The 27269-nt window shown below is 44.0% G+C and overlaps 1 protein-coding gene across 4 annotated transcripts in view; it reads left to right on the top strand.

Moving 5' to 3' along the window:
• Positions 1–27269, top strand: part of LOC147731545 (dipeptidyl peptidase 4-like) — a 688588-nt gene that overhangs the window by 501441 nt on the left and 159878 nt on the right. For all 4 annotated transcript variants that reach the window (XM_086956608.1, XM_086956609.1, XM_086956611.1 and 1 more), the window contains one exon: positions 368–503. In XM_086956608.1, coding sequence (XP_086812734.1) covers positions 368–503 — 136 coding nt within the window. The remainder of the gene's footprint in view (positions 1–367; positions 504–27269) is intronic.

Here is a 27269-nt window from a genome sequence, read left to right on the forward strand (position 1 = left end):
AAGCCATGTCTTCCCTGGACCGGAACAAGCATCCTGGGACCGGTTTTGGGCTAACAGCCCTCATCAGCCAGGCTATTGTACATGTTTGACACAAAGTGTGTGTGCAGAAATGTTTTGCTTTAACAGAGTTGTGTTGCATCCTTTAAACCTATATTTTTATATATTGGTTTATATGTCCTTGGATGAAATCATGTTAGAGCTAAATGGATCATGTCTCCGCCCACAATTTTCAAATTCAAACATTACAAATATTAAACCTGTCCATCTTAATTACTTTTACTTTATGCATGAGGAATACGAGCAGAGAACTCCTAGAATTCTGTGCTATCTTTGAATTCTATACTCAAAACGTTCTTCTTTCTTTCAGTGATTATTACCTTAGCTCTACAACGTGGGTAACAGACGAAAAGATTTGTGTACAATGGCTTAAAAGAATCCAAAACGTATCAGAATTGGCCATATGTGAACTAGCGGGCGCAGGAGGAGCCTGGAATTGTCCAAATGTAAGTGCCATTAACATGTGAATCTATGCAAACTCTATGAACTGAAAATGCCTGAATGAGTGAAGTAAATTTAATTGGGCAACAGATGATGCATCTCTAGACTTCTAAATTAACCAGGCATATCACCACTGGACAATGTGGTTGCTGACATTTTTTTACTCTTACGACATTGGCTGTGATGTCCACAACACACTTCTTGCTCCAGTTGTTCTCTGCCCCACTTCGTCCCTTAACAGATATCAATATCATGCCAGAACATGGAGGGATGTAGAAAAACTCCATCTCTCTTTCTCTCTACCTGAACTTAAAAATGTATTTACCAGCTCATATCCTGGCCTGTCCCCTGAACCCATACCTCTTCCTAGAGGACATCATAACCTTGTTCAGTTCTAAAGATACATAGAAACAGTGGCATAGCGGGGGGTACGAGTGTTGGGATGGTGCCCACCCTGCTCTTACATGCGGCCATGCGGGGCAGCAGAGGCTGGGACCACCACTAGCGACAAAATGCCTAGCTACGCCCCTGCATAGAAGTTCTGCATGGCAGGTGACACTTGCACCATACATATGCAAAAACTCCTATATGGATTATCAAATATTTTTTTCCAGACCCTCCGCTGGGCACCAGGGCCCAGATTTATGAACCTGTCACACAATTAACGCGGCTCCCAAATTTTCTGTGCTGTGTGACAAGGAGAAAGCAGGAAAGTGCCATATCTACAGAGATATGGCACTATCCTGTATTCTCCCTAGCGCCGGTGCAGAATCATGTTGCCTAGCACCATGCACACACCTTTGCACCATAGTGCAAAAGTGTCTGCGCGAGTCTACTATAGGTTTTGTACTGGGAGGGTACTCTTCCTGCACACAAAACTATGCTTAGACTAACTTTTAAACGTTTTCTACATTGTTAGAATGCTGGACAGTGCTGCACACATGCAAAGTTGGAAAGGTTAGGAGAAATAGAAACATTTCTCCTATGTGATGCCTGCTTTCAAGTAGTATTTGTTTTTGGCACAAAACCTTGTGTACTGGTGTTAGTAGATGGGGGTTTGTGTCAAAATCCATGGTTGGTTATAGAGGCTCGCCCATGTACCACCTATAAAATCAGGTGCGGCTGGCACAGGTAACAGCGTTGGGGTGGGGACGGGTTGGGCAGATGGGGGATGAAGTGGGAAGACGCCGGGATAGAGAAAGTAGGATTAAAAAAAGTTATAAAACCGACTCTGCGATACGGCGAGCGCAAGTTAAGTGGTTATATTTATTTTTTATTTTACTTTCCCAATACTGTTTAGTGTCCACTCCCCCCCACCATCCAGCCCCCATCCCACCGCCCCACCACTGTTACCTGTGCTGGCCGTGGCTGCATGAAATGCCCCCTTGACATAGAGAAACGCAAAGCAGTGCTTCCGAATAGCTTGCATTACTTCTTACAAACCAACACACATACCAATTTTACATGTGTTTGTAAATCCTGAAAAGGATTTTGCATCAGGTCTGCGTTATAAAAGTAACGCAAACACGATGTGAAACCTTTGTAAATCTGGCCCTTCATCTCACTTTAATGCTTATTGCATAATAATGGCACCACTAAGGAGGCACACCAGTAGTCTAACACAGTCATGCTTTGTGATTGCCTGCATTTTTCATATGCTGTTTGCATTGTTATTGCTTATTTACTTTGAATATTTTTCTTTTGAAGCTGGGAACTTGTGAAGTTGGCCTTTAATCATTGTTGTATCTATTTCTTTTGATTAGTCTTACTCAAGGTGAACCAGTCTGTATATATTCATGGTTTACAGTTTGTCGCATTCTCTGTTTGCCACGCCCTACTTCATTGTGTTTACTTCAATCGGGCATCTTTTTTTTTTTTTAGCACTTTAGCACTAGAGATTTGATAGTCTTTATTTCGACACTTTTTGCTTCAGATGCCTGTATGCACTTCCAGCCATAATTTATCCTATTTAAGGCAATCGGTTATTAATTCGGTTGAAGAACTTGGGCTGATTAGCTAAATGTGGGTCACGTTGTTGTGAATGTAGTAACGATAGTTGCAGTGACACTAGTACATCTAGTTGTCGTGACACTAATACATCTAGTTGTCGTGACACTAGTACATCTAGTTGTCAGGATTAATAAACTCATTCGAGAAATCTAGGCACACCATAAACCACTTCTAGGCAGGCAATTGAACAGATAAAAATGCTAACAAACTTCATCATGATAAATGATACTTTTGTTTCTGAAAATATTATTCTCCAATACAGATGCACCTACTGTTCTTTTGGTTGTTTTTTCCGGACGTGGGTGTCTTTGAGGGTGTTGTATATGCATACGCGCTGTGACTGACATGAGCCTTATTCATAGTTCAGACATGCTTGAATAATGATCATCCTACAGGCAAACAGTACATCAAAGCCCTTTACCTTTTTTATCCATTATGAAGCCTTCATCCTAATTGCGCTTTTGTTTTTCGATGCTCATCTTTGGCTATTATCAGGTAACATCAACTTTCAAATTGGACTAACACCACAACCGTGTTGTTATTGATTGAATGCTTTGACACTGTTGAAAATCACGGCCATATCTTGTGGTGGTAAGAAAAGAAGACTTGTCCAAGCACCATCTCAAATAATAAAAACTCATCATTAATGTCCTTTTATCACTAGAGTCAGTCCCATTACGGCTCTCAATGGCATCTGGCTCTTAGGGAGGCCCAGAGCTTGGCAGATCTCCACTGTCTTCAACACCATGACACTCCCACCTACCTAGCTGACAAACTCACTACTACTGGTGGTTCTTGGCAGACCCAGAGCCAGGGCACCATCAGACTGGAGAAGTTCAAAAACAGAAAGCAAGGCAGCAGGATTGCTCAATCTATTACCCAGGATCAGAAAGAACATGATGGTATCCCAACCCTGCTCCAATAAAGGGAAACAGCTAAAAAATGTTACATCACAATGCAGTTTCAGCCCTTATCTCCTCTTGGAAACTAGCTCCCAGAGGGATGTGCAGCATAACACAGCTGAAAAGGTGCCTTATGCACAGAAAGTGACGGTCCCGTGGTGATAGGGGCTTGTACATAAGCCCCAGAGTAACTCCAAGGGTTAATTCACTGACCTCCTGTGTGAGCTACAGGGACCCAACAATCTTCATTGGATGAGGCTGCAACTGTGCTGCTGACCTTCTGCAACTGGACCTGCCTGGACCTGCAACTAGACCTATCTGACCCCTGCTGTTGGCCTCTGCTGTGGTTAGAGCTGATCTCCAAGAGGTACCCCCGAGGTTCTGGACCCTTGGCTAGTATGAGTAAGAGCTCCTCCTCAGAAAAAAGATGGAAATTGAGGTCCTCATAACCGCAACCCTGCAGCCAGCAACAACCTCCAACACTAAGTTGAGGTGAGACCTGCTCTTCGCAAAGAAAGCAATTGCCAGGGATGACCTGCAACATGAGACGTGTACTTCACACTACAGCAATGACAGACCGCGATGACATCCAATGCAAAGCTGCAGGAACGACCGTCCGCAAAGCCTGAAAGGCTCTTCACACAATAGCGAGGCCCATCTACGATGCCTAAACTGCTCTTTCTGCAGGATAACCTTCATGATGCTCAGCCTTCTCCTCACAGTCTCAACAAACTTGAACAAAACTCTTTGTGCCAGATTTGAGAAAGTAACTTTTCAGCAGGACTAAGCTACTCTGTATATCAGACCCAGCTCCACTGCAGTTGGCCTGAACTTGTAACCTTCCTCCGTTCTAACATGATCAGATGATCAAAAGTGATGCTTTATGATTTTAGGAACTATTTTCGCTACAAAACTTTAAAACTGAAAATGTCCCGGTCTACTGATTGGATTTTTGTCTTTCTGGTATCATTTTATTCATAAAAATGTTCTCTATTTTTCTAAATTGGTTGTGCTTTTCCTTTATTATTGTTTATGTGCTGCATCAATACTTTGCAGAATACCTCTAAATTAAGCCTGACAGCTTTGTACGAAGTTACCAGCCTGTAATCTTCCTGAGTGATTGCTGGCGTGTATAGCTGTGGTAAATAGGAACAGGAGACTCGAAGATAGATTCAATAAAAGTTTATTTCAGGCTATCCAAGCAGACGGGAATCCCTGCCTGCTTTCCGTCTCAACCGTGACTCAAGGATAGATTCAAGAAAGGTTTATTTCAGGCTCTCCAAGCAGACTGGAATCCCTGCCTGCTTTCCATCTCAACCGTCTCCCTGGAATGGTCTGTCACTGCAGAACCGATAGAGGATTCTGACATTCCACACTGCGAGACACGATAAGGCAGAATTACTTAAGTACAACAATAGCCTGTTTCTTTACCTATGACCTGCTCCCTGGGATGCACCATTTGTTTCCTTGTATACCTCTAGTTTTGGGTTGTAGGTGCCTGGCTCCTTTGCATTTTAGCACCACCGTCTTGTAAGGACATTATTGGCTGTTTAATCTGTTTATGAATTGTTTTCCCATGTTTATTTTAACTTTTACATATATTTCCAAGTAAGTTTTGTTTCAGAGGGCAACAAGTAGGAGTTGCTGAACACCAGTTTAGACTTTTACTTTCTCACTTTCTTATATGCAGACTGTTAGAACTGGGGGTCTCTAGTTGGCAGAGGTAGGTACCACTGTCCAAATAGGGACCCTTGCTTCTAGTCAGGGTAAGGAGGAAACCCTCTGAGATAACCCCTGCTCACCCTCTAGGTAGCTTGGCACGAGCAGTCAAGACTAATCAGAAGGCAATTTGTAACGTATTTGTGCCAGCACTCACAGTAACACAGTGAAAACACCACAAACTGACTCCACAACAGTTTAGAAAATAAAGGTATTTAATCTAAACTACACAAAACCAAAACGACAAAAATCCAACATACACAGTTTAAGAATATAAGTTCTTTAGGTTGCGATAAAATAATCCACAGTTGCGTGAAAAGTTCACAGATGCGACACGTTGAGCTTACAGTACCTTTAGTGGCGACAAAGTTCCAAAAGCAGAAGCTGGCGCAGTGGATAACAAGCCCTGAGCCCAGTCTGAACCAGTTCTGGGTGTCCCTTGAGCACTTTGTTTTCCTGGCTTCTCCTTTCCTTTCAGAGTGAGGGGCAGGGTCGTCAGCAGCCCAGCAGGAGGTGGAGCCAGCATTGTGGAAGGCAGGCACGGCCCTATTCAGGCCCAAGGGGCTATCTCCTCCCACCACTCAAGTTGGTTGCAAATGTAGTCATTCAGCCTAGGCTGACTCAGACAGCCTCCTGGGGAATCCACAGCCCATGTGACTCTCAAAGCAGACAGTCAATACACAAACAGGCCAAGGCACACAGAAAGGTCAGACAAGAGAACAGCAACTTTCTAAAAGTGATGTTCTCAAACACAGGATTTAAAAACAACCTTTCCTAAAAGGTGTGTTATTAAATTTGGAGTTCAGGGGTACTAGACTTGTATGTCCTATCTTGTTCCTATGGGAAGATATGCTGGTAGCCACTGTAGCCAGCATCCCCCATGATAGCCTATGGAGCAAGATAGCCTTACAATAGTGAAAAACGAAAATGGCTGTAATTCACTACCAGAGCATGTCACCTGCACCAGTACATGCTCTACCTTTCACATACACTGCACCCTGCCCAGGGGGTACCTTGGGCCTTCCATAGGGGTGACCAATGTGCACAGAAAGGAAAGGGTTAGGCCTGGCCAGTGGGGACACTGACCAGGAGGACATGGCAGTTCACAGACTGCACACAGGCAGTGCAGTGGCAGGCCTGAGACACCATTTGGGGGCTACTCATGTGGGTGGCACAATCAGTGCTGCAGCCCCACTAGTAGCATTTGTCATCACCAGCCCTGGCACACCCAGTGCACTTTACTAGGGACTGCTTGGTGATACAAATGTGCCAATCATGTATATCCAATCACAATAACAATTTACACAGGGAACACTTACACTCTGGGACTGATCAGTAGTGGCAGAGTGTCCAAAGCATCTTAACCAGCAAAAACGAAATCCAGCACAGAATCAAAAATACATGAGGCCAAAAAGATAGGGGAAACCACGCCAAAGATGCCAGGTATAACACCGACTCAAAGCATCACTGCCCAGCCATGCCCCTTTTTACATGGCCGGCTTCTTAAAGTGCAAGGCAGCATGTCATTGCCACGGGTATGCTGCTGGTCTGCTGAAGGTGTGACAAGGCAAGCCTGTTTGTGCACACCTATGCCCGGACTGCACCTTGCTCCCAAACCTCTTGACATTTTTTGCCAAAGGAGGGCCCTCAGATTTATTATATGCAGTATGATCTACTAAGCCTTAGGATAAGTAGCACTTGACATATATGCTCCCTGTTTGGGCCTGTTTTAAACAGTGAAGCCTGCTGCGACAATCTGCCTAATCTTCCAATTGCTGCATGTCCTCAGGATACAATAGTTGATAATTCTCTTGCTATGCCAGTTAAGTCTCTCACTAGCTAGTTGCTATCTTTTGAATGCACACTCGCTAATGATGAATAAAATAAACATTTTGAGAATTCATTCAGTCGCACAATCCGGACTGCATTATTGTAACTAAAACCTAGGCACATGAGAACTTAGACCCTGGTTTTGAAGATGCAGTTCCAGATAGGCAAAGTATTTTATGCGAGGAATGTAGACATAAGCAGGGAGCTGGACTCGCAGTTGTTTTTCGTAGCATATACCACTGCATTATTTCTCCCATTTCCTCCTCTACCTGTGAGGCTATTGTGCACAATCTGAAAGTTCTTAATACCTTTGCTTTCTCAGTTTAATACATCTACCACCCACAAGGTCCTAGGGCTCCTTTATGAGTATACTCTTGGAACCTTTTGCCCATAAATTAAACTTTTCCTTTTTAAAGGATTTTAACTTTCACCTGGAAATGCTGTCTTCTCCTTCTCTAGACCCCATCCCTGACAGCATGTTCAGTTTTGATTATGCCCAACTCTTATATTCTCCTACTCATTCAATGGGGCACAAGCTGTATGATGTTTTAATTAACAATCCTTTGCTTAAGGTTCCCTCTTATCTGGCATGACCATAGTGTAATTGGCTTTTCAATCAATTTGCTTTATTCAAAAAACATCTTATTCACCCATTATGTTAAGGTAAGGCTTCAGGATTAGCCACAGATGGACTTAGATACATTTGATCATGTCCTGAAGTCCATGGGTTTTGTTACTCATCCTGATCCTGAGTTGGTAGTTGTACATTATCATAATTGGTGCATGGATCACTGTGACATTGTGGCTCCATTTAAAACTTGCCATCAGCGTTGGGCAAAACCTTCTGCCCCCAGTTTTCGAATAATCTTAAATCCATGAGTCAATTATTTCTCAGGCAAGAGCGCAAATGCTGTCTAGCATATGATCCACCTGCAAAATGTCTATAAATTGCAATTACAAGCAGGCCAATTTTGAGGAAAATAAAGCTTTAATGCATCTAAAATTATGAATGCCCAGCATCCCACAAAATAATTGGTTAAAGTTGTCAACTTGCAGTGGGCATGGCCAAAAGCCAACAAAGATGGCCACTTATTAGAGCAGCTCCGATACCCATCTGCAATATCCCCAGCCATCAGCTTAATGATCCTTCCCCTAGAAGCAATCAACTTATATGCAATTAGTTGCTGGCCTTTGAAAAACCCAGTAAACCTGGAATGACTGTCTATATCTACCATCTAAGAACTTGACGCATTTGTGCCTAGGTGGTGAGTGGAGCCCAGCCTAGAGTAAGGATTGTCCTGGAGAGGATGAGTGCTGTGGCCAAAACTGTGCTGTAGCGGCAAAGACAGCCTGGCCATGCCGGGTAGGGGTGCGAGTTGGGTCCTCGGGAGGTGGCGTTGGTGGAGGCCCTCCCCCTTTGATTCCGGTGGCCTGGTATGGGCAAGACTTTGTGGCAGATGTTGTAGGCCACTTGGACCGGCTGCGGAACTGGCTGATACACATGGTCCAAGCCTATTGAAGATATGAGGGGGGATTTGCCTGATTGTGCCCCCGCCTTCTGGACAGCCTTTAGGTCACCTAGCCAGGTGAAAACTGGCTCTGTGGTGGGCCAGGGCAGGGGGCCTGTCTGCTCCCATCACCCTCCTCCTCCTGATCAAATTTGAGTGGATCTGGACTGTGGAGAGGAGGCATAGACTTGGCGTGAGTGTGCAGCGCAGCAGTATCTTCATCAGGTGCCTACCAACCTCTGGTTAAAGCTGCATGTATGCACACCTTCCCTCACTTAATGGCTCTGCTTTAGACTCCTTGCTGCCTTATTGACATTCACTGACATGGTTGTGCATCTCCATATTGAGCTGTTACCATCGTGAGCCATCACTGCTATTCTGTTCCTCACCTGCTCCTGTGGACTCGCACCCCACCTGAAACTGCATTTCTATCTCCTCTGCTGCCGTACTATCCTGAAAGCACCTGGCTGGATATCTGTGGTAGCCTGCTTTCCCCTGCCAGTTGAATCGGAGCAGTGCATGGTTGGGCCTTGCGGAGCAGTGCGCACATGGTGAGAAAGTGGACAGTCTGCATGGGGTTTGGGTTGTACCCCCAGGCAGGCGACAATGAGTATACCAATGGCCCCATGTCTCCCCATTTGTCCCCCCACCCAAGTAATGAAATTATGATGGACGGCAAGTGTATGCGGGGATCCCACTAAACAAAGTTGGCTAAATATGGACTCCCAAAGGGCCCAGTCACTGCGGATGGCTCTTAGGAACAATCCTCTTCAGCTGCTTTATTACCTTACAAAGAGATGCCCGACTCGCACAATTTCATGGTGCAAATGAGGGCGTGCACACCACACTGGAGGTACACATTGACTCTACCACAACGGCGGTCTCACTTCTAAGAACTAATCTTTGTAGGATGACACATAGAGTCAAGGAAGTGAAGGAATCTATGGTCACCCTGCACCATGACACAAAGGCCCTCAAGGCCCAGGTTGCCTAATTACAAGCCACAAGTAAACTCATGGAGGGCTGCGTGGAAGATTATGAGAGTAGAGTATGTCGAAATAATGTGTGCATCCTAAGGGTCCAGAAGAGAGCTGAAGGACCAGCAGTAGACTAGGCTTGGGTGGTAAATTCCGCTCCGCTCGTGGAATTTAGGCAAATCCACGTTCTGTGTAGAACGCGGAATTGCCAGAAATTTCGCGATCCACGGCGTAGCTGAATTTTTTCCTTGTTCGAGCTTTCAAAATGCGTATTTGCGCGTGCTGTAGCGACTTACTGAGATCTCAGCGCTCGCCGACGAGTTTTCCAATCCGTTCGCGTGCGCCATGATATTTTGGTAGCAGGCCGCGAGATCCTGCAAGAGTGTGTGATCGCGAACATGTAATTCGGATGCACCATCGGACATCTGCGGTTGCGAACAGGAAAGACGCATCACCAGCGGGCGGGACAAGTGAAGCAAGATTGCCTCGCCAAAAGTTTGCAAGATATTTGCCCCGAGCACGCAAACAGCATCCCCGTACAGGAAAAACGCATTGCGAACAGGCGGAACAAGCAATTCTGCGTGCTTGCGGAGATTTTTACCGTTTTGCGATTAACTTTACGTAACGCGAATACGCAAATTCTGCCCACCCCTACAGTAGACCTGTTCATAGAAGACCTTATTCTTAAAGAGCTACAGCCTCGAAGCCTTTCCAAATCCTTTTCATTGGAATGTGCCCATCATGTTCTGGGCAGGTGTCACAAGCTGGAATCCCCCCACCCCATCATTGCCCTTATTTTCAATTTCTGCGATATTATACTTCAGACAACACGTAGTGCTCCTACAGTGACATATGAAAACATGACAATAACATTTTTTCCTGATTTTACACTCAAGGTTCAGTGCAGCGTTGCAGTTCCCTAGAAGTCAAAAAAGCATTAAGAGACAAGACAGTGAAATACTCAATGATTTTCCAAGCAAAACTGTGTTTAGAATCTGAGGGAAAGAAATGGTTCTTCTGCACCTCGCAGGAGGTCAGAGACTGGCACGAGGGGTGAAGAATGGCAGTATGTAGTGGTTCTAAAGGACAACAGAGATGGTGTGGGCAACGATCTGAGGAGTTGACCAGGCAAGTGGATGAAAATTCAGATTAAGAAGGGAACAAGTCACTGCAACGACAAACTCAGGGAGAGCAAACATTGCTCTCTCACTTGTGGACATTAACATTGACCACCGCAGCTTCAGCGACACACCCTGTGAACATAACAATTGTAACAGGACATTGTTTCATGGAAGATTGCATTGTTGTGTCTGCAGATAAGTCTTCATACTGTAAGGGTCAGTAGTGAGGAGGGACCTTACCGAAGGTATCATTCTCAAATGTTGACACTTTGCTTGCTTAGTGGGTTACTAATAATGCTTAGTGTATGGGGAGCAGTGGGTGGGGTCTAGGGTAGTCCACACTCTCCTCAGTATTTCATGTTGGGAAGGGACAACAGGCAGTTTTAGGGTTGTCTAGTATGGAGGCAGGGAGAGGAGTTTGAGTTTAAACTGGGGGAGGGGAAAGGTGGGTGAGGGTCAGTTTGTTAACATTGTTTTTTTAATTTCTTTGATAGCATGACACCAAATTTTCTTATCTACCACATTTCTTGAGCAAGGTGTATGAGCGCTGTTCCTTGTCCTGCCCCCGGATAAAGCCATTTGTTGAATATCTGAAGACATCATTAAGTAGTACTGGACGATGGTGCTTGAAATGACCACCTCTGAAATATGTCTTATGTCATTGAATGTGAATGGTTTGGGAGACAAGATCAAGTGTGGGGTGGTGTTCCAGTATCTTAAATATCACTCCCCAGACGTTATTCTCTTACATAAAATGCACCTTCTGGACAGTGCTTGTAAGGTTTTGGATTGTTAGGGGTATAAAATGATAGGACATGTGGCATTCACCTTCTGTTCCAGGGGCACAGTTATCCTTCTTAGAAAACAACTTCTCCTCACTGTTAGCCAAACCTGGACAGAGTTTTGTAGACATGCAGCTCTTTTTTTTTGTGCAAAATACATGAATTAGTTGTTAAAGAGTCATAATTTACACAATACATATACACTGTTAGAAATCATAACATAAATAGTCCTGGAGCAAGATAAATGAAGCACAGAAAAATCAATAACAATACATACGTAAAGTTGACATTAACCATACAATAAGATAATCCAAGACTCAACAGATATCAATAAAACTGCATGGAAAAGCGAATAATGAAATCAAACCATCAAGTCACAGACTCTATATGATTAGTGACATTACCCCAAATTTGTTGACCAAGCTTCTTTTTTCTATGCCCCTTAAGGGCACATATTGTGTACTGCAAAGAAACGTGCCCTCCATAATTCAAAAGAAGGTGGTTTCTGCTGTAGCCACCAAGAAGCTATTATCAGCCGATATACAGCTGTAACTAAGAATATTAACTTTGCATGTTGTTCTAATAGATCTGGCACTGCCGGCCCTATTTCTATACCTAATAATATCTGCGTAGCACTTAATTGTACTGGGATACCCAGAATGGCCGATAAATAATTCTCCATCTGTGATAATAAAGATGCTAACCGCGGGCACCCAAAAAAATATGAAGGTCATCCGCAGATGGGTATTCACACCGAAAACATTTCCCTATAATATCTCCCTGCCATTTGGAGATCTTATTGGGTGTATAGTATAATTTAAAGATGGATTTATAATGCTGTGCAGATAATTTTGCCGAAAGGAATAGATTCATGGCCATCTCCAGAGAAATTTCTATCCGTATATCCTGCCTCCCTAGTTTATTCCCCCATTTAGAATTTTGTTGCTCTAAATCATTCGCCTTAGTGCTCAACATATGGCCATATAACACTCCTATTTTTGCAGCTTTTATATTGTCTTCTATCAAGAGGTTAGCTTGCAGATTTGTTGCTTTCTGAGACAGAAAATTCCTGATTTGCAAGTACTTCGCAAAATTCTCCCAGGGAAGCTGGTATTGCTCACGGAGTTGCTCGAAAGATTTTAAACAGCCATCACTATAAAGATCCCCCAACAGCCTTAATCCTTTTTGCCACCATACATGCACCACCCGATCCCATAGGTCAATTGGCAGGAATATAGGAGATGACAATGGTGTATACCAAGAGATTTTCTCTATACCAAGCATTCTCCTTAGTGTTCTCCAAATCTTATAAGCAGCCAACAGAACCTTAAAACGTGTACGTTTATAATAACTCCATTCCTGGTGCAACAACAGACAGTTTTTAGCCTTCACGCCCAATAGCATCTGATAAATTGACGGGCTCCCTGCCAAATCCCTGTTAGCAGGACATTCTTGCCTTGAAGCATGCAGGCATAATAATAAAGAGTAAAGTCGGGTACCGACCAACCTCCTAATTTTCTTGCTAAAATCATATCGTGCCCGGCACGGTGGCCCTTACCCCCAGCCCACATAAAACGCATACAAAAAGCCTGAAGCTGTGCTAAGCCTACTATGGGAATTTCTAAAGGGACGCACCTGAAAAAATATTATATTTGTGGCAATATCATCATTTTTAATAGACTACAGCGCCCAACTAACGAAAGGTGTAGACATTCCACCTGATCCAACTGTTTCTGCACCCCTGATGTTAGATCCTCCCAGTTAGACTTGACCAGGGCCATTGAAGAGGCCCTTAACTTAATCCCCAAATAAGTAACCTCTTTACAAACCCGCGGATCAGAGTACTTTGGCAGGTTGGCACATAATAACTGGGTTTTGAAAGCATTCAATTTATAGCCAGCAACTGCACCGAAGTTCGCGGCTATATATTCAATCTCCTCCATTGCGTCTGCAGGGCATGGCGTAACAATTGCCACGTCGTCCGCATAAACTAGGACTTTAAATTGATAATTTTGCATAGCCACCGGAGAAATCCTTGAATAAGATTCCAACATTTTTAAAAAGGGCTCAATGTACAGTGAAATAAAAGAGAAGAGCAGGGTCAGCCTTGTCTGGTACCCCTCTGTATTTGCACCAAATCGGACACAAGTCCCATGGTGCTGATACGGGCCGTAGGTTGAAAATAAAGTGTCTGAAGTGACATGCAGCTTTTTCTGGGACGTGGGAAGGTACAACTATCAATATTCTATTGGTAAATGTTCCCCAGACTTATCATAACAGTACCTTCCCGGAATTGGGGGGGGGGGAATCTTATGGATTTCCTGATGGACAACTTCTTATGGGGGGAGTCTTTAATATGGCACTCTGCAACACTAAGGATCATAGGTCCCCACGACCTTCCAGTTCCCACCTGTCGGGCTTTCTCTCTGTCCCAGGACTTGCTGGCATTTGCCATGCGCAGAACTCCGTTACACAGTTTTACTCTTTCCACTCCAAGGCTCACAGTAGCCTTTCCTGGACTGATTTTATACTTACACTGACCGGCCACACCCCTTGCTTCCATGATGTACGCCATTTGGCATGGGGAATTTCTGATTATTCTCCACTGTGGGCGATTTTCAGTATTAACAGGCCATGACCTTGAGGGGTCATCACTTTAAACCCCTTTTACCTTAAGATCCTGGGTGTACGAGACGGACTGGTTAAGGACATGGAGCACTACTTTGCAGAGAATGCCAAATCAGTAGAATCTCCTCAAATTCTCTGGGAGGCTTTCAAAACTGTCATTAAGGGGCAGGCGCTCTCCCTGTCAGTTGGGCATCGAAAAAAAAAAAGAGAAATGCAGTAGAAATACTTGAACAAGACATTTTAAAGCTAGAGGCTGCCCTGACACAAGATGAGACTTAGGAGGTCTGACACAATTTAAAACGTAAACAGCAAGAACAAAGGGATCTATTGATGGAGGCAGCCAGTGCTAAACTCCAGGCAACTCATCATTTCATATATGAGATAGGAGATAAAGCCGGGAGGCTCCTTGCGTGGTTAGACAGGTCTGAGAGGGTGAGTCGGTGGGTAACCGATATTTACTCTGATTATGGGGGACTTTTGCGAGATTGGAAGATATTGCTGATGCCTTTGTGGCCAATTATACTCATATTCACTGTCTTTTGTGTATGACCACCAACGGAGACTGCCATAAATTATTATTTACACCTCCTGAATCTTTATTTAGAGGGGAAAACTCTTTTCGATACCACCCCCATGATGGAGAAAATTGCACTGGTGATCAGTAACATTGAATCAGGCAATACGATGGGACTCAATGATCTCCCAGTTGAACTTTCTAAATTCACTGCCCCCATCATCGCGCCTCACTTGTTGGAAATGTACATGGAGAGTCGAACCAAAGTGTCCTCCCCAAAGACCAAAGATTGCAATCCATCATTGTAATACATAAACAGGGTAAGCCGTCAGAGAACTGCGCCTCCTATAGGCCCCTCTCACTCCTCAATGCCAAACCCAAAATCCTGGCCAAAGTCTTGGCATCTCGACTTATTCTAATATTAACTAAACTGGTGCATCCGGATCAGTCCAGTTTTATGTGGGGCAGACATATTGCTCTTAATCTGCAACTACTTCATGGAGTATTGGGTCACATTGACCGGATTCGGGGAAATGTGGTAGTCATGTCGCTTGAATCTAGAATGGCCTTTGATATGATTGAATGGCCATATCTTTTTGCTGTGTTGGAATGACAGGGCTTTGGTCCCACATTTCTGTCCTGGTTAAGACTCATCTACTCTGAGCTCCTGGATCAGGTGATGGTGAATGGATGGACCTCCCGGGTGTTCCCCCTCTAATGTGGTACCAAGCAGGGATGCCCTCTCTTGCACTTATTTTTGCTTTTATCCTTGAAAAGTTGGCGGCATTGGTACATATGAACCCATTGATTCACTGACTGCGTTATATTGAGGAGTAGAAATGTAAGATATCTCCTATTATATATTGCTGCTCCGCAATCCTCCATCTGCAGAGTATTAGATATATTCACTAACTTTGGTAAACATTCTGGATATACTATTAATTGGTACAAAGCCATAATATATTTTCTCCATTTTCTCCATGGTGGAGCACCCCGCTTGCCACCTGATTGTCGGGTAACCTTGACATCAGATGGTTTTAGATATCTCGGGATCTATGTTATAACTGAACCTGAACTCTATCATGCCTATAACCTTTAAGGTTCCTTATCGCATCTTAAAAGGGATACCCAGCATTGAAGGTCAGTCCCCCTCTCACTCCTAGGGAGAGCGGCCTTATTCCAAATTATGGCATTGCCACAATCTCTCTATGTGCTACAAAAAAACCCATTGTCCATCCAGGGGGCCTATTTTAAAACTGTGGAGAGCAAGGTCCGACTTCTATTGTGGGATGATGGATCCTCTCATATCACCTACTCCAAATTCACACAGGCTACTCTGCTGGGGGAGTCTGAGAAGTTGGGCACAATTGGGAGACGACTGGCTTTCAATAAGTGGGAAATTATAGGTATCTCTAGAGTGGGAGATCTCTGGTTCAATTGGACAGTAGCGCTGTTTGCGGAATCACAGAAAGCATACTAGCTGGCGACTACCGAAACCTTTTGCTATCTCCAAGTTCGACACGCTCTTTGGACGGTGATCCTATGAGGAGATGTCCTGCCAGAGTCATCACCACTGGAAGATAGCTTGCTAGATCACATGAGCAATAGAATGATTTCCTTCACTTATAGAAAGTTGATCAATAATTCCCCAGATACGATCTTTCCCTAACGTGCCCGTTGGGACGCAGATTTAGAGGACCAGGCTGATGGGGACTGTCCCAAGGCCTTAGACAACCCCTGGGAAGAAGCTATTCATACGCAATTTTGCCTAGTCCAGCTAAAGTTACTCCATAGATCTTACTTCTCCTGCATCGCTTTGGTTAAGATGGGTAAAGTACTTGTTCAAGATTGCTGCATGCGGTGTGGGCAAGAGGGATCCTTGTATCATATTCTTCTGGAATGTCCCACAGTTCAGACCCACTGGAAATCGGCTGTGATGTGTCTGAGTAGAGCGTGTGGTGATGAGTTAACTCCTTCCTCCAAATGGTGTCTGCTTAATGTTTAGGATGCCACAGACCTTGGTCGTGAGCAATTATGGGTCACCCTAGGATTGATGATTGCCAAATGTAATATTGCCAGTCTGTGGGGTGTGGATTCCCTCGCAGTGTCTGAAAGTCGGGAAGAAGGATATGGACTGTGTGGTATTCTAGGAGTTAAGAGAGGTTGGTCTTGTCTCTCATCTGTGGTTGTCAAGCTGTTCTTCTATTGAATAAATCTTTACCTGAAACCTACTTCTTCGTAAGATCATTACTACAGACTGGTGTATGGTAGCATAGAGGGTGGTTTACGAAAGTAGAGGCTGTCCCAAAAAATGGGAGAAGATCTGGGGCAAAAGGAATGTCTATAGGGGTAGTCCATGTGTCGGCCCCATAATGATGTCCTCGAAAGTCAAAACTGCCATTTAAGTGAACTCTGATCTCCACTAGACAGTGTATGTATTTTAAAATCAGTCAAAGGGTGGTTGGGGCTAAACAACTCTCTATACATTTGTTGTACTTATGCACAACTCCTGTGGTATTCGTGCCTGCTCTGTTTTATAACCATATTTAATAAAAAGATTTTTAAAAACTTGTCAACTTGCTCTATGACTCGAAAGCACCAGCAGCTACAGAACTGCCACAATCTTTTTGTGACAATTTAGTGACCTTTTTCCTCAACAAGATTTGTAATATATTTTCAGAGTTTTCCAACCGTCCGGATAGCATTCAATTGTATGGCACTTCTACTTACTTAGAACTGGACAATAGGAACATTCCCCTTTTTTCTCTATCTTTGCCTATACTAAAATCTCCAGTTAATTAGCTTTCTTCAGCTGCTTGTGAGTTAAATGACATCACCATACTATCTTCCTTTTCTTCTGTTGACAATTAATTCAGGATCTCCTCTGAACCCCTGTCAACTTAAAACTGTACACTCGGTATGGGAGGCAGTCTCTTGTCAACTCACACCGCTACTTAATGCTGCAATTATCTCTGGCTACTTCCCAAACATTTAGAAGGAAGCAATGGCAATTCCTTTGCTTAGAAAGGGCAACTGTGTGAAAGATTTAAAGAACTATGGGGCCTATTAGCAAGAACCTCGTTAAAATTATCACCTTTTTAGAGGCAGGAAACTGACGCTAAAACCGCGATAATCGGCTTGCTAATATGCTTTATAGAATTCCAATAGAAGCCCAGGTTAGATGTCCTGCACATCTAACCTGGGCTTCTATAGGAATTCTATAACGCATATTAGCAAGCCCATTACTGCCATTTTAGCAGAAGTTTCCTGCCGCTAAAACAGCGATAATTTTTCACAAGGTTCTTGCTAATATGCCCCTATTGTCCTATATCACTTTTGAATTTTTCAGGTAAAGTGTTAGAAAAGCATATGAATTAGGGACTGATGGCTGCTGTCGATCACTATGATCTACTAGACCAATCTCAAAGTGGATTTAGGAAAGGACATAGAACCAAATCTGCATTAGTGCAGTGGTTAATAACATCAGAACCATTATGGACACCTGAAAGGCTGTGATGCTGATTATATTAGATTTGTCTCCAGACTTTGATGCTGTGTCCTGCTCAATGCTGATATTGCATCTTACACCGATGGGGATCAAGGTTAAAGCCCTGAAGGCAGTCAGTTCTTTTCTTGCAGAAGGAACTCAGACTGTTAGATGCGAACAGTTCACTACCAAGTCCATTTCGCTGCCCTTTGGGATACATCAGGGTACGTACTTTATTCAATCTGTACATCACTCCTCTGGCCAAGCTTATTCAATCTGTAAGCCTCAGTGTATTATCCTATGCAGGAGATACCCAGATCATTGTTACAGTTATGGATGACATAGTTTCTGTCGCTCAAAATTTGAACAATTGTCTGTTGGCAATCAGCAAGTGGGTGAAGGACATTTCCCTAAAACTTAATGCTGACAAAACTGAGATTCGGCTGTTGGTTGCCATTCCTTGGTTTGTTCTCACAATTATTGGCCCTCTGCCCTAGGCTTGCCTCCTGTTCTTTCCTGCCTTCTATATCCATGTTCATATCCATGTCAATCTTATGATTTCTGCTTGTTTTAACATCATTCATTCCCTTAAGAAAAATCTTCCCTTTTAATCTGGAGTAGTAGCAGAAAACAGAGCTCTTTAACTAAATTACAGAGTTTTGTTACTGAGTTTTTTTCAAGCCATAACTATATTAATATCTTCAGGCATTCAGGTGGGCAGGTTGCTCACTTCCACCTTCAGATGGTATGAATCAACAACGGCTGTTTGGACCACAACAAGGGGCGCAAGGGTTGGTGTTTGGTGCCAACATAGGGCAAAGTGCACATGCCTATATAAATTGAATAATTCAGATGTGTGGATTTCCAGCCCATTCTCCTCATTGGGTTTCAGAGCATTGTCCATTTAATCCTGGGTTGTTTGCCACTCCATACCAGCCTCCTTGGATGAGGTTGTAATGATGAGAAACAATCGGTATGTTGGGTAAATTGGTGTATTGTGAAACAGGTATAGAAATCTCTGAGGACCACCATCATTATGAAGGCAATCATTCCTATTATTGTCAAAGGAAGCTTGATCCAGTAATTGACTTGCTCCATAAGGTTATATATAGCCATTCCATAATTGGCTTTTTGCATCATCCCTATTTTCGAGTGGATTTTAAGTCTTATTGGCAGATAGCGCAATTCCCAGCTAGCATTGGTGTGTGCCAGGAGTAGGAGAAAATTTAACCAGTTCAAATTTATACCAGTTCAAATTTATACCAGACATCCTGCAGAGCTTCAGGAACACCCTGATCAAGAGTGAAATATTGGTTATGTGGTCTCTAATTTAATGAACTTAATCAGTGTAGAGTAGTACAAGCGTAAGATGGGATATAAAACGTACACTGTTTGGGAATGTTATTGGAGGATAAAGCTTGCTAGAGACTCTATCACAAGTGCAAAGAGGAGCTGTGCATCTCTGCCTGGTCTGAGATACATTCACCAGGTTGGAGAGTGCATTAAAAACGAACACTTGAGCCACGAGTTGGGTACACAATTGTCTCTGCCGGACAGGACTTTGGCTCCCAAGCTGATCTTTCCTAGTACTTTAAAGAAGCAATTCCTTTCAATGAAATTGAACATCTTGGCCGCGTACAAGAATGCAGCCACTGCCCTTAAGTGTGGGTCTAGTTGGCTTAGAATAGTGAACGTTTGCAAGTTGTATGATGACGAGCGCCCAGGTACAAATCCAGCTTGCTAAAGTACCACTATCTCAAAGATCAGACGCATAAGGCCAATGCCAATATTTTACCTAGGATTTTGTAGTCAAAATGTATGTTTATATTTGTTTATGTTTAACCAATTTATAAAGCGCACTTTGACCAAGGTTTCATGGCGCTGTTGAGACTGTACTGAGTAGCCTGATCTGAAATGGTAGCAGTGGGAGAGAATTACTCATGTGCCTGTGTAAACAGCCATGTCTTAAGCTGCTTTCTGAATCGGAGCAGATGGGGACAGGAATGGATCTCCAATGGGAGTGAGTTCCAAAGTTGTGGCGCCAGGTAGCCAAAACGGCTTCCACCATGCCGTTTGCGTTTAAACTTTGTGCTGACCAGCAAGTTTTGATGTTTAGAGCGGAGGTCACGGGAAGGGATGTATCTCACGATTAAGCTGTTAATAAACATAGGACTGTGACAGTTTAGGGACTTGTATGTGAGACAGGCGGTTTTGAAGGTGGCACGTTGGAGAAGTGGGAGCCAGTGAAGCTTTTTTATCAGAGGTCTGGCCGATTGCCACTTAGGTTGTTGATATATCAATCGTGCCGCCTGGTTCTGCACAAGCTGGAGTCTCTTGATCTGAAAAGAGGGAAGGCCTAGCTAGATTGAATTTGCATAATATAAATGCGACAGGACTAGGCCAATCACAGCTTGTATCAGTGCTGCCTGGGTGAGCAGGTGATGTATCTTCTGGATTTTACGTAGTTGGAAGAAACATTTAGAAACAACTGCTCCCACCTGGGTGTTAAGGGACAGGTCTCCATCAATAATCACTCCTAAACTTTTTACAGAGGAGGAGGGTTTAGGAAAGGGCCCCAGTTCGGCCGGACAATAATGAGGGCCCCAAGAGATGCGACTGTCTCCTATTAGCAGTACCTCCGTCTTTCCAGGGTTTAGCTTCAAATGGTTATGATCCATCCAATGATGGATGAACACCATAGTGTCCTGAAAGTTGGTTATAGATACGATAGAATTATCTATTGTAAAGGAGAGCTGCAGATCATCTGCATAATTGAATGTTTTTACTTTCTTCTGTTTTAAGGCTTTGATCAAGGGGATTAGATAGATGTTGAACAGGTGTGGGGACAGGGAAGAACCCTGGGGGACCCCACATGTGGAACTTAACTCAGAAGCTGTGAAGTTAGCCAGGCGAACCGCCTGTGAGCGATCTTCCAGAAATGAGGTAACCCATCTCAAGGCCCTGCCCTGCAGGCCTGCCCATCCGACACGGTCCACCAAGATCTTATGGTCCACCGTGTCGAACGCGGCTGACAGATCTAAGAGGACTAAGGCCTGGGGGGTTCCAATGTCAGCCTCCCTTCGAATCTCATCCAACACTGCCAAGATAACCATCTCAGTCGAATGACCTGGACGGAAGCCTGCTTGGTGGGGGTCCAAGTGTCCAGACTCTTCTATGAAGGTGGACATGGATTTAGCGACATGTGCCTCCAAGACCTTGGCTAGAAATGGGAGCAAGGAGATGGGGCGATAATTGGACGGGTCAGCTGAATCGCTACCAACCTTTTTGATCAGAGGGACCACTGTAGCGTCCTTGAATGATTTGGGGACGCAGCCTTGGGTGAGTGATGATTTAATAAGGAGAGAGCAGGTTGGGGGATGGTGGAGAAGACTTCCCTCAATATATGAGGGGGACAGCAGTCTCTGGGAGAACCCGATTTAACCTTAGACATCAAGGAGATAAGAAATTCGTGATCGATCGTTGGAAAACTATCCAGGGTACGATTGTTCGTGAAGGAATCAGATGGGATCGCGGCTGATGAAGAGCAGACAATACTGGCTTTGATTGTAATGATCTTTTCTATGAAAAATGTATTTAATTTATCACATAATTCCTGTGTAGGGGTAGGTTTAGATGTCACTCTATCAGGGTTGTATAGTTCATCCACTATTGAGAAGATCTCTCTTGATTTGTTTGTGGACGTTAGGATCTTGGAGGAGAAGTAATCTCTCTTGGCTGATTTAATTGCTATGTTATATTTTGCCTGCTCAGATTTATAAAGGAGTTTGTCTCCAGGGTCCTAGCGAGCTCTCCATCTCCTTTCCTTTTGGCGGAGTAATAGTTTCATCTCCTTTAGTTCGGGGGAGAACCATTTATGGGCATCTGCCTTCCGGTTTATTTTGATTTTTTTGAGAGGGGCAAACTGATCACTTGCTGTTTTTAACCAGCCGGAGATCTGAGTGTCCAATTGGTCCACGTTCTGGTCCGGATTGGGTATCAATCCGACCAGAAAGTTATTAAATTCAGATAGATCAATGGATTTCCAAGATCTAGCCGACCCACCCTCGACCAGGGGGGATTTAGTCCTGATAGCCAGAGTGAGGTGAAATGTAACTAGACAGTGATCGGACCATATACACGGGGCTACCTGTAATGCGGAGATGATCGGAGTTGTTGTCCATACATGGTCCAGTATATGGCCTTCATTGTGAGTAGGTGTGGAAATATGTTGTTTAAGGTTAAAGTTAGATAGAAGATTGGTGAATTCAAGTGAATGGGGGCCGCCAGCTTGGTCACCATACCAATAGTTAAAATCGCCGATAAGCAGAATATTGGCATATTTGGTTGCTAAATTAGCTATCTGTTCACTCAAGGTGATGGGGAAAAGAGGCATGATCTGAGGGGGTCTATAAACGACCACGCAGATCAAGGATGTGTGATCTGAATCAAGTTTGATCACTAAATTATCTGCAGCGGCTAGGTTGAGGGAGTCAAGCGATGTGAATTGGTGTTGGCGGCGAATAATAGCGGCCACTCCTCCTCCAGCCTTTCCAGCTGGACGGTCGGAGTGGAGAATGTAATAGTCAGAGGGGATAGCGGCCAGTATGTCAGGAGCCGAGTCCGGAGTTATCCATGTTTGCGTGAGAAACAGTATATCAGGTAAGTCAGAGGAGAGTAGAGTGAAAATCTCCAGTTGATGTTTAATTAAGGAGCGAGTGTTTAAGTAGGACACACGAAAGTTCAAATGATTATGTAGAGTATTTGCCTTGTTATACCTTTGAATATGACGTATTTCCGGGAATATCTCCCTTTGCTGTAGGAGACCAAGTCTGTCAAGGCAAAGCCTAATGGTTGTATCAGATAATTGAAACGCTCTGTGCAGATGGCACAGGTCGGCGGCGGTATATTTCAGATAATGTACAGAGTGAGGTGCCCCATGTCCCGTACTGGCGCGGACGGGCGCAGATGGGCTTGCCTTAGGCGCGCCTTCGGCGCGCTGACGGCGCGCCCGCTGCGCCCGTCCGCTGCGCTCCCTGTTGTGGCGGGCCATTTTGTAGTGTTTTGCGTGATGGGCCGAGCACTAGACCGCTCGCTGATTTTCCCCCCTAAGATGGCGGGCGCCAAGGAACCTAGTCGAACCCACGCAGCGTTTAGTCGGCTGCAGTGGGCTAAAACAAGCAAGTAAGTCTGCAAATCCTTCAAATTGGTCACAGTTTTAAAATTTACTTCTAGTGCAAATAATAACTAAGAACGTGCAAATAGTTTAAAAATTGCGGCGTAATTGCTAATGACACAGCAGTCCCGGCTTCCGCCTCAGGACAAGACTCACACACTCTCAAACAGTGGTGTGAGTGGGTTTGTAGGCTTTTATAGAATTAAGCGCGAGGGGCCGAGCACTAGACCGCTCGCTGATTTTCCCCCCTAAGATGGCGGGCGCCAAGGAACCTAGTCGAACCCACGCAGCGTTTAGTCGGCTGCAGTGGGCTAAAACAAGCAAGTAAGTCTGCAAATCCTTCAAATTGGTCACAGTTTTAAAATTTACTTCTAGTGCAAATAATAACTAAGAACGTGCAAATAGTTAAAAAATTGCGGGTCAATTGCTAATGACACAGCAGTCCCGGCTTCCGCCTCAGGACAAGACTCACACACACTCAAACAGTGGTGTGAGTGGGTTTGTAGGCTTTTATAGAATTAAGCGCGAGGGGCCGAGCACTAGACCGCTCGCTGATTTTCCCCCCTAAGATGGCGGGCGCCAAGGAACCTAGTCGAACCCACGCAGCGTTTAGTCGGCTGCAGTGGGCTAAAACAAGCAAGTAAGTCTGCAAATCCTTCAAATTGGTCACAGTTTTAAAATTTACTTCTAGTTAAGCATGGGCGAATTTTGCGGATCTCGCGTTCGCGAATTTTGCGGATTTGCGAACTCGCAATCCGCAAAATCCGCGAATTCCCGCGAATTTGCAGATTTTTTTTTTTTTGTGTTCGCCCGTGTTTCTGCCAGTTCGCGAGGGTTTTTACAATTTCGCAATTTGCGAACTTACCTGTCGGGTCGCAAGTTTTGCGAACTTGTTGTTTCTACGTGTCCAGCCTGTTTGGGACACTCTTCTTCATCACTGCCACTCTCTGTCACCACTGCCACTCTCTGACTACTCATGCCACCCTCTGGCCCACCCATGCCACCCTCTGTTTCATCACCACACCCTCTGGTTGTCCAGTGTACATTATTTTCGGCAAAGCAAAGCACACCTTCCCTGCCTCAAGTGACCTGAATTAATTTGGGGCTGATTAATGTGTCACAGAATATTTTTTTAGCTGGCACCTGCTTCCTTAGTGCGCCCTGATTAGTGATCTTTTGCACTTGCTAAGTGCTTTCATTGTTGCAAAATTAGTTACAACACCTGCCCTGCCCCAACTGACAATAATGAATTAGGGGCTGATTAATGGATTTTAACTTCCAGCCTGGCTCCTGCTTGTCTCCCTTAGCTGTAATTCAGGACCTTTGTGGCATATGTGTAACTATTCTGAGGTTCAGAGCAGGGTCACATAATATGTGCAACTGGCAACTGAACTCTGGAGGGGCCCCTCAGGAAGCACTACAGGAAATGGCTACTAATGATGAGCCTGAACTTTTGAACCTGGCAAGTAGTTTCAGTTTTGCTAAGATCGTATTTCTGCAATTTAGCACTTATTCGCGGGGCGCGAAGTTGTACTGGGAAGCCGCGAACTCACGCGAACAGTGCGAGCAGTGCGAGCAAAATCCGCTGCTCGCGGATTTGCGGATTTTGCGGGAGATTCGCGAATCTCGCGGATTGCGAATTTCCCGAAAATCCGCAAAATCCGCGAGCGAAACGGATTTTCCGCCCATACCTACTTCTAGTGCAAATAATAACTAAGAACGTGCAAATAGTTTAAAAATTGCGGCGTAATTGCTAATGACACAGCAGTCCCGGCTTCCGCCTCAGGACAAGACTCACACACATATCCGAAACATGGGACAATAGAAAGAGAATTGTACAGGGTCTTTACCTGGCTTGATGAGTGTTATTAAAAGGTGCATTGTAGGTTGCAATTGCCATACAGCTTTTGACTACTCAAGAAATGCAGCCCTAGTCTGTTTGTATGCTCTTTGCGGAACTCAGATGTGAGTTCTTTGCTCCAAGAAGTCTTACCAGACAGTTTATGTATCACTTGTTTGATGTCCTTCTCTAACGTCGGTTGCACCATGTGCTCCTTAAGCGGACTTTCCAATCATGCAAGGGCCGTGTCCTCAAGACAGTTTGTTATCTCATTGCAGTTGTACATGGTGTGAAGTCTCACTGTATATCTAACTGTAGACCAAAGCTATTATCTGAGGTGTGGAAACTTAGAGCCCTGGTTGATCAGCAAACCGGTGCTTAATGCTCAGATAAATGCAGTGATAAAGCCTTGCCATTATCTTTTGACATACTTAGGAAGGAACTCTCATTAGAGGTTAACTGATAGTGTTCTCTCTGGTTATCTTGCCCAGACTGGACTATTGTAACAGCCTTTATCTTGTTGTGCTGCACAAACTACTGACAAATTGTCAACTTTCTGAGAGTACATTAGTCCACATTGTGACAGATTTCAGCAAGTGAGCTCTTATCACCCCCGTATTAGCTTGGCTACACTAGCTCTCTCAACCTCAAAGAATTATTTTAAGTTTAGTGCACCTTCCTAAAGCACTGCTCGATAATAATTCCCCTGGCTTTACACACAATTAAGCTATACATTTGTTTACTGTAGGAAATTGGGGTATTGGTTGAAGTGGGGGGAAGACTCTCTCATGAAAGAACCAGAATCCTTGCCAGCGTGACCCACAAAAATCAGTTAACTAACCTATGCTCAATAAGCACAAATACCCTAATGCACTAGAAACCAACAGCTCCTCCATGAAGCAATGAGAAATTCTCTGTAAAAACCCCCAAACCATACTTAGGGTCTGATTTAGAGTTTTTGGGACGGGTTACTCCATCACAACAGGGACGATTATCGCCTCTGCCAAAATATAAATCCCATAATATCCTAAGGTATTTATATTTCAGCGGCATGCCACTCTTGATATTCTGCTGACAACTAAATTAGGGTGTGTCAATAGAGAGAGCATTTTGATAAACAGGTGATTGGGGATATGTTCCACGAATGATAATATAGCCCTTTGGATGAGTGCTTTGTGTCTACAATAAGGTCCCCACTACAAGCATTTTTGCAACTATAGATTAAGACTTGCTTGTAAAACCACATTGGCTAAATTCACACAAGACCCTTTAGTGCTTCTAGCATGAGACCACATCTGCAACACTGAGGATCCTTCCCATTGTATATCTAACCTGTATATAATATCACAGCCCAGGGAGCTGAGGTGTCCATTTGGGGAGTCAGGGGTAGCTGGGAGAGATCTGGGTAAACACTTGCCTGATGCTCTGTGGAAATGTTGCTGTCAGCAGACCATGGTAATTACAGCAAACCGTATACACTGAGCATTACTTCACAGCTAAAAACAAATAGAGGGATAGGGACCAGAAACACAACACTACAGGTTAACGAGGGAGGGACATTTTTGGCACATTTTATACAACCGGCATGATACTGTCTAATCATAGTGTCATTATGGAGAGCTATATTTAGCGAGCTATTATAAATGACTGCATTAAGGGTTAAACCTTCTCCAGTTTTGGCATTGCTAGGCTACATGTACATCATATCAAAAAGGTGAAAAAAATTACAGCAGAGCTCTTCCTCATGGCCACAAGACTAGTCACAAGGCACACGGGCCAGGGTCTCTCCCCACTATCAAGCTCGGGATTAAGGACATGGTCTACTAAAATGACCAATGTGAAATGTACCCTTGAGCTTCTACCAAGCCAAGAACCCAAAAACATGTGATAGCCACTCCACAAATACTTGTTGAAATATGGAACCTTAAGCAGTGGAGACCCATGACTAAGCAAATGGCTTGAATTTGATTTTTATGATAAGAGATATTGGTGTGGGTGGTGTAGACATCACATTGTATGGGCTGGACTGTAAGACAAAATTAAACTATATTTTCAATATGTTACAGAGATAGTAGAGAGTGTGTCTGTAAATGATTGTATACCCTATCTCATAGCCAATATGCTGCTCGAGACATTCTAGAAATAATGTATGAACAAACGAATGGTGTAACCGCTGAGCTGCAGTGTCTGTACTAATGCTGCATTGATTGTATCCCTTCTGCTTCCTCACAATAAACGTAACCTGTTTAAAAACGAATAAAAAGTTACAAAGTGAGTCTT

This window comes from Lissotriton vulgaris, chromosome 2_1 (assembly GCF_964263255.1).
Source record: "Lissotriton vulgaris chromosome 2_1, aLisVul1.2, whole genome shotgun sequence".
Taxonomy (NCBI): Eukaryota; Metazoa; Chordata; class Amphibia; order Caudata; family Salamandridae; genus Lissotriton; species Lissotriton vulgaris.